The sequence below is a fragment of the Lentinus tigrinus genome (genome assembly GCF_003813185.1).
Source record: "Lentinus tigrinus ALCF2SS1-7 unplaced genomic scaffold L226scaffold_4, whole genome shotgun sequence".
Classification (NCBI taxonomy): domain Eukaryota; kingdom Fungi; phylum Basidiomycota; class Agaricomycetes; order Polyporales; family Polyporaceae; genus Lentinus; species Lentinus tigrinus.
Window position 1 is genome coordinate 520,227 of NW_027137913.1, and position 8,335 is coordinate 528,561.

At 53.1% G+C, this 8,335-nt stretch overlaps 3 protein-coding genes across 3 annotated transcripts; 2 read left to right on the forward strand and 1 right to left on the reverse strand.

Moving 5' to 3' along the window:
• Nucleotides 1–1,785: 1,785 nt before the first annotated feature.
• Nucleotides 1,786–2,625, reverse strand: L226DRAFT_520100 (uncharacterized protein; the record flags this gene model as incomplete). The annotated part of the gene is made up of 5 exons (XM_067678612.1): nucleotides 1,786–1,871; nucleotides 1,922–2,049; nucleotides 2,251–2,310; nucleotides 2,371–2,429; nucleotides 2,566–2,625. The coding sequence occupies 5 exons, from the start codon at nucleotides 2,623–2,625 to the stop codon at nucleotides 1,786–1,788; spliced, it is 393 nt and encodes a 130-aa protein (XP_067539601.1).
• Nucleotides 2,626–4,345: 1,720 nt separating this feature from the next.
• L226DRAFT_567227 (uncharacterized protein) lies at nucleotides 4,346–5,663 on the forward strand (the record flags this gene model as incomplete). Its single annotated transcript, XM_067683998.1, has 6 exons — nucleotides 4,346–4,528; nucleotides 4,591–4,683; nucleotides 4,737–5,128; nucleotides 5,188–5,370; nucleotides 5,423–5,475; nucleotides 5,548–5,663. The coding sequence occupies 6 exons, from the start codon at nucleotides 4,346–4,348 to the stop codon at nucleotides 5,661–5,663; spliced, it is 1,020 nt and encodes a 339-aa protein (XP_067539602.1).
• Nucleotides 5,664–7,022: 1,359 nt separating this feature from the next.
• Nucleotides 7,023–7,418, forward strand: L226DRAFT_567228 (uncharacterized protein; the record flags this gene model as incomplete). The annotated part of the gene is made up of 3 exons (XM_067683999.1): nucleotides 7,023–7,051; nucleotides 7,105–7,151; nucleotides 7,201–7,418. The coding sequence occupies 3 exons, from the start codon at nucleotides 7,023–7,025 to the stop codon at nucleotides 7,416–7,418; spliced, it is 294 nt and encodes a 97-aa protein (XP_067539603.1).
• Nucleotides 7,419–8,335: the final 917 nt, after the last annotated feature.

Genomic DNA, 8,335 nt, shown 5'->3' on the forward strand with positions numbered 1-8,335 from the left:
TGCATGGTGAGTGTATCAGTAAGACTCTTCTCGAGAATGGCTAGTAGAGGGCGCAGTTCCCAAGTGTCGCTTTCACGTACGGGTCAGCGCTCCGGGCAACATTTCTGCACGTCCCGACTGCACTCGCATGGCGAGCACTGAGTACTGGTTATGCGTACCTTATCATTTGTCGCGAGTTGTCTTTCGACTTCCTTCTCTACTTCAACACGTTATATTGCGGAGACAGCTGGCTCATCTCGTTGTGCGTACCCTCGTCACGCCAGTGCCAACACACGACGTGTTGTGGCAACTGTGCCCCCCGCGTGCATCGCAGTACCTTGAACATGTACGTCATCCGCCGGCGACACACCGTCTCAGTAGCGTGCCCGAGGTTACCGCCCAGCTAAGTCAGACGTTTCGCACCGAAGGAGCCCGCAAGACTCCCCTGTTGCGCAGACCGCGGCTATCCTCCTTCACATTCGGGGAACTTCGTGGCAAAACGCCTGAGATATAATTACGTATTGGCTGCCAATTCGGCAGACCCCAGCTGACCTGGATCCATCCGGATTCCGGACCAGCCTGAGATCTAGACTTTATCCGGCTCCGTCACGCGCAGGCCGTCTTGCGCAGCTCGGGGTCAAGCCCGTAGCTATACGCCGCTGCGGTTCGACGACATGCACAAGCATGTGCCGGATCTTAGTCTTCTCTGAAGCCGAAGGCACATGCCGACAAGCATGCCCATAATCGCGACGTCATGACAGCGCTACGAGCGACAGGGTACATACTTCGAATTTCAGGTTGACTGAGATTGACGTGCAGCGTTTAAGTTCAGGCACCGCACAGCTGCATGCGCAGATATCGATGCCGCTTGGTTCCGGCATGTGCATGTCCGCTCGTGCGCGGTCGCGAGTCCTTCACGTCGAGATCTTTTTGAATATCCACCGTATCAAGGATAGCTCGAGTGTCTCTGACCTCCGCTGACAGTTATCGGATGTAATAAAGGTGTGCCTCTTCCTCGGGAAGCCTGACAACGTTCACATGCCGCATCCCTTGTTGCCAGTACGTCCGTTACTGCTCATACATCTTGCAAGCCCTCATGTTCGACAGCATCTCTGGGCAGACGTACTTCGTGTGTCCATCTTGGCTTTCTCGGTATATGTTGCCATGGTCTGCCCGAAGGACGTCACCTTCGAGCATGGCATCTGCAAACAGCTCTGGATATATAGGGAGCAGCACCTACGCCCTCTTGCCGCTGCAACCCGTGAAGCTCTGTTATGTCTCGCGTTTTGGATATATCAGCATATCGCTCAAATTCTAGCCTAGTAGTGGAGGGATGAGCAATGGCATTCACGGGGCGATTAATTCACGAAAGAGAAGGATAATACCGCGAGAACGATCAGTACGCATATGATCCCCGCCAAAGCATCCTCGAGCCCATCCATTCCTCGCCAGTTGTGTTGTGCATACTTCGTCTGATCTGTCGCATCCGTAGGTCGTCCTGAGTAAGTCCGGTCGTCTGTGCGAGCCTCACGTCGATATAGCCCCTGCCCATATGCGTTTCCTCTCCTGCTGATTGCGTTAGGGGGTATCAGATCAAGGTCTATCGCGTGGGTACAATAAGCGCAGAAGAAAACGATCACGAAGACGTACGCACTGGTGACATTGTGGAGTTGGACTGCAGCGCAATGTCAACGAACTACAATGGCCAAGACGACAGACGGGTATCACCTTTCCATGTCTCAAGCCGATGCGTTTTTTCCTTGCTACGGACCGCGAGAAGGAGGTACAGCTCGTGTCGGGTGGAATTCATCTGTAAAGGGCATAAGATTCTGTAATCTGCGAGGCTGAATTACCGCTTAGATCTACCAGACATGCCAACGAAGTGATCCTGCCTGAAAAATGTGAGCCGCAGGGGACAGAAAAGTGAAGAGAACATACGTACATCCATCGACCTTGAACGACCGGAATTTCCGTCCAGTGTGGGTATCCCACATGTGTATGCCTGTGTTCTCGTCGTTACTTACGACAAACGCATCGCCTTGACAGAATAGAGGATAAAGCTGTCGACGTCTACAAATGGGCAGAGGTAGTTGTAGGAAGGGAATTCGACGGCAATCTAAAGTGATATCTTTCGGAGGAGCTCTGTACAAAGCCAAGCCTGTACGGAGATCGTATATCACGAGCATCTCAGAGCAGGAGATTGAGATGGATCCTCTAGTAGCCAGCCGTTGTCACTCCTACGATCAGAAGAAGAGTAATAAGACGACTTACATGCGGCCAGCGAATGTGAACTCTTGTGATACTGTGCAGGCATCGATGTCGAATTGTTTCCTGCAAACCGAGATAGGTCAGAGCGCGTTACGCCTAGTCTTCCATGTCGACGAAGCGCACATCACTCCCTGTATCTTGTAGAACACCCAAATTAGTCTCTTGCCCTCTTTGCTGCAACCCTGGGAATCATTTGTACGAAAATGAATTCCCGAAATGACCATGTCTTCGTGAGATGGGTCGAGACCTCCAAGAAATACGGCTGCGCGGCGGTCAATGAGCTCATAAGGTTTGGGCAACCTTCTAAGTGAGACTCACCGTGCCCTTTGATTGACCAGACACGAAGCTTTCCGCATGCCGACGCTGCGAGTAAACCATGGTCGCGATGGAAATTGACAAGGGGGTCGCGCGGGTTGGGAGGGAGCTGAGGGCCGGAACAGGTTACGTGGAATTGAATGACAACTTCGATGATGCGCCCACATGTCGATACAGACTCGGAGTCCGGCCGCCATAGTCCAAGCTGCCCGTCAGCACACAGAAGTGCCAATGCGGTTGGTCCTGAAGGTGCGAGTGATCCCCAGCAAAACGCTACTACCGGGGATGCCGGATGGACTGCACGTACAATGGGGCGAAGAGAGCCGGAGCTCCAGAGCGTGACCTCTCCGTTGCCCACTGTTAGGTGCTCACGTGAGTACGTACCACGGGAGAGGGTCGATGATTACCTACTCAGCGATGCCACCGTCAGCCCATCCCAACTCAAGGCCAGTTGAATGAAAGGACTGGAGAAACAATCGGTGTATCGAGAACGCAGCGCATGCATTGCGTGGTGGAGTGAGGCCGTGGACAGACGGTCACCAAGCCAAAGCAGCAATTTTAACGAAGGCGCAAGAAGAATGGCAGATACCGGACGCGCGGGAGACTCCGGAAGTATGATAACGGTTATATACCTCGCCCTCATTCAAGTTACCCCACCCTGCATACGGCGCCGCGATGACGGGACCGTTGTGAGGAGCATCTACACATACTCCACGAGCAAAGTGCTAATCTGTGTTCCGACAGATCAGATCGGCATCCTCGGTGCAATACTCCTGTTGCATGCCCGTCTCTCCACGCTATATATGCGGTTCAATCTGACTCGTCTGCAATCAGCGTGCGTCCGGTGACGGTCAAGCTCGAAGAAGGCGATCTCCTTCTGTGCAACGACACGGCCGATGCCAGCACCCATTCGTTCCCGATAAGGCACACAAGTTTTCGTTGCGCTGAAGTACGCGTTCAGTGATGCGTCATCTCACAACGTCTGAACATGCTGACGGATTTGACGTACATAGGATACCAGAACAGTTACATGGACGGATACGTGGAGAGACTTCAAACTGCAATTTCAGAGCCCCGTCGACTTGGGGAGTTTCATGCTCATGATCGGTGCCGCACAGGTTCAACGGGAGGACCTACTACGATTCCGAGAAGCATATGCCGGTGAATCTCGCAACGAGAGAAGATTTGACCCGCATATCCTTCAAGGGTTATTGCAGACCATCCTTGACAGCGAATCCTCCTATAGTGACCTAGTACCTTGAGTAACTACATAGCACATGGCAGTGTCACCGTTACCTCCTTGCTGATTTAGCCTTCGAATGTGCATGCATGATGCTTGAACGAAGCTCAGATCGGCTAAACCCGAGCTCGCCGCGTCCTCCTGACAGCCTGGTGACATGCACGTGCTGCCCTTCCAAACAAGTCACGGATTCCCCGACGGATAAACCTCCGAAGAATAGGAAATCGTGACAGGAAAAGTGTCACGAATATGTCTAGGTGCTGTCAGGGGTTCCGACTTTTGGGGATGCACGCCGTGTGCGAGCACCCGGCAGGCTCCGGCCGATCAGAGTTCCACCGGATATATGCGCATTGCCTTGTACGCGTACGAATGACAACCGTGCCACTCACTAGCATCATGCACGATATTCGGACGAAGTCTCGTATTCCGCCGAGATCTACAGCAGCCCAAAGGCGTGATCATGAACTGCCCGTATGTATATAAGTCTGAAACCCCCATTGCAGTCTGTACCACTTTCGAGCTCCACCTCTATCACATTTCAACATGACTTCTCATACCCCGTCCAACACCCTGCATGCGCGCAACCTCCGTCAAGTCTATGGAGAGTCTCAGGATATGGCTTTGGAGACAGCAACCACGGCTTCTGTGCAGGCCCATTCTGGAGCTGCTACCGTAACGCCTATGGACGAAGTCTATGGCACGGATCATCCATCGAAGTCGTCGGCGGTAAGTTGTGTTAATAACCACACGCGCGTAAATCTACTTACGCTCACGGTGTTTCCTATCAGCGGCAGCTGTTTCTGCCACAGCCTGTACGTGTACATGCGATTCCTTCGTTTCTTCGAGCGATGGAGGACATGTTCAGCCAGCTCAGCATAGAGGTAGGCTGTGAGGCATCAAAAGAAATGTGTGGCTCTGATATACGGTGTTCTAGGTCGATCCAGAGTCCAAGCCGCTTGTTTCAAGCTGTGACGATACTTATGGGATCTCGTCCTCTCATAGCTCACCACCCTCTGGAATGGTGCCCCTCCTTCACCCTGCGATCTTCACCCCGTCATTCACGCCGACATACCCTCAATATTCGAATGACGTAACGGCCCCCGCCCTCAATTCTACTCTTGGGGGCGCCACAAGCACTAACGCCGTTTCTACAACGGTTAGCATCCTCGCCGATCCTATGGAAGCCTTTTTGCCGACATCGGATCAGCATGTACAGTATCATACTGTGGGCATGGATGCACTTGGCAATTACCCTCTATGCGGCTACTCGACCCTACACAACGCCCAAGACGATACATACACGACCACCACAGGCAACCCAAAAAAGTCAGCAGTAGCGCTCTTATTGTCTCGCGACGCGGCCATCTCATGTTTTACTCCTCTAGGCTTGTTCAAGTTGATAACGCACCAATAGAAACTACTGCAAGGTCATGGGACATGACTAATGTCTCCAGAGAGCCTCGTTGCCAGGGTACCATTCAAGTCGAAAAACCCCTGCGGAATGATGCTGAAGTCGCTCCTTTCCATTCCCTAACCGGTGCCGAGGATCGTAAGAACACGTTGCGCAGGTATGTCGCCCAAGGATCGTTTTTGCGAATCCGCTCATGTCCATTGTCACAGGAGCGAACGCCTTCGATCGCGCGCTGAAAGGGCGCCCGAGGTCCTGCCTGGAAGTACTCTGCGCAGGCGAGTTCGAATATTGCCAATACCTCCTGCGCTTGAGCTGACATAAAGCGAAATCGCAGAAGTCAACGCATCCAAGGTCTACATGAAGGTCCGCGTATACGAGCAGCCCCTTATCCCTCTTGCTCCCTTAAAGTCAAAGGTCGGAAGTCTCGACGCTCTTAGGTTTGAATCATGATGAGTCTGAGGGGATCGGTGTCGCCTTATGACGTAGCATGTAGCGCGGTTCTTGGATAGAATTTATTTCCTTTGGCTGTTACGAGCCTCCAACTCCCTAAGACACTGCCCGGTAAGGTGACTGGCAACTACACGATACGAATCCAGGATGCAATAAGTGTATCGCGCCGAGTGCGACAGACACATTTAGTTTCGAAAACTTCCAAGTGTCGACTAACAGAACAACTCACACAGCACAAGCTCATACAACGGTTACCCATTAGTCCCGGCCGGGAGATATCGTCTAAGGGACATTCGACAGAGATGGCCGTCCAAGTACGAGCAGAAGCGGCCGAGGATAGAGGTGTAGGCGGCCGCGGGCGTTGCAGCTCATAGCAGGCCCGCACAGCGGCAACGAAATTGCCTATAGCTACTAGTTCGCGACGTACCGTTCTTGCGGGCAGTCGTACAACCGCTCCAATCCCGAGCGAGCTGTTTTCATGTAAGCCGCCTTGCCACAGCAATATAACCGGGAATCCACATGTACCGCTGAGGGTACTTCTGCTTGAGCGTCAATGGAAGAGCTCCGAGCTGCCTGGCCCAACTCGACGTTGAATTTGACGGGTAACCGAGAATAGCGCTATGACTATGGCTTGACAGTTTCAGAACCCGCCGGAATGGGCCGTCTCCGCATGGTACCCAGAACGGGACATGAGGCAACGTGATCATGCAGACCCACCCATACCACTGGGGACTTTCATAGAGGTGGTGGTTCGTGACACATGATCCGCTAAGTGAGTACTAGCTCTCCGGCCGAGCTTCTCTTGGAGGAGACACCAACGAAGGAAGGAGGATGCTCATTCCAGGCAGGGATGGACGGAGGACCTCTGGAGGGAACACCATTTCGAGCTTACATGGGCGAGCTTTGACAGTTGCCGACGAGTGTAGTAGACGTGACGAGGCAGGCTATCCCCCACCCATCTCTACCAGGATCATCAGACGGTACCTTAGACCTTTAGGACCTGACTCTGCCTCGTTTTTCCGGCTTCCTTGTCTGGGTTTGGAAGGTCCTCCTGTCTGGTTGCGAGACTATGACCTTGTGAAGTCCCTGTCTCTGTACATAGTTTTCGTTGCGGTATGCGCGGCCCACATACCGCGTGTTCCCCTAGTAGGCAACACGCATACGGTAGATCCCGGACAATAGCGCGGCGAACCGCGAACGGTCATGGCCGGATTCTCGGCATTCTCCATGACTGCATGTGTCAGATGTAGCTGCAGCCCGGGAAGTCGCTTTACTTCGACGTCAGTCCAACCTGCAGCTGTGTATAAAAGGAGCACGTACGTAGCACCGCCAGAGCGACAACTCTCAATTGACATTGTCATGGCAGAACAGGGTAACTCTCAACCGAAGTGAGTGCACGTCACTGCCCTTTACTGCAAAGAACTCACCAAGGGCCCTACAGGAGCGTCATTCCTACGCGGAAGGACGTCGAAGGAAACATAAACATGGGTATGGTCGTCACATGTTCCCCCCACTGTTACTGAAGGTTAGGACGTAGTCGATCTGACTTATACGCGGGCGGAGCTCACGGAGAAGATACGAAGCATCAGGAATGAGATCAAACGTGCCGAGAAAGACATCTTCAAGGCACTCAAGGAATTAGTGGAACTGAGAAAGGAAGTGGAGAAACTTCTCGACTCCGCACAGCCGAACTCTATGGAGTTGACGTCTTTATGGGCCAAAATGAAGCTCCAGATGTTATCGAACGCGACGTAGATCAGCAGGAAGAGAAGATCACTTTTAGATGGCGAGGAGACGTCCTGTACATCGAACGCACTTGAATACCAAGTGAGCCGTGTCGCACATGTCATCAGCAAAAAGTGGAAGCGCCATGAGACACCATAGTTCCTGGAAGACTTCATGACCATGTTCATGAACCAACTCCGTCCACTCTCCATCATGAATAGATCTACTGGACGTGCGCAGTACGACCTTACACGCTTGGCCGTCAGCCGCTAGCGCTCTATCTCACGCACCGTGGCGCTAACACCTCCCGTCTTGCGTCAATCGGCTGCACGCGCTCGCACGCCGCTCCACTGCTAACAATATTGACATTGCAGATGTCCAACCCACATCGCGATAAAGGACTGCAGATCCGGAGCATGACAGGATTCCCCACCTCCGGGTCGAGCGAACAACGTCCGACGGTTCGATCGTCCTGAGTGGGGCCGGCCCCGACACTGAATGAAGACAGCTGTGCACGCCTGTTTGGTGAAGAGGAAGACCCTGATTGACCGAGACTTGAGCTCGAGTGGTGAATGGCAGAGGTGGGTACACTGGCTGTCTGCGCACGACATATGAAGGGCATGATCTGCTCGCGCAAGGGGCGAACAGAACCTGACGCATCGAACAGTACTCAATGAGCCCTGGAGACTCGAAGGGCACATCAGACACGGCATGTCAAGACCACAAAGCATTCATTTGCATTGCGCGGCGCATTTGGCGGTGCTTCAAAGATGGACATCAACACTCACAGAGGTACAAGAAAGCCTCCGGACATTTTCAGTTCGGCAAATTTGAATTCCTTCGACATAGGCAATCCCAACACGGGGGTCATGGCGGTCACGCACATCGCAACCGTACTGGAGGATGCGCTCTGCGAAAAGCAGACGGGAAATGAGCATGTACTGTAG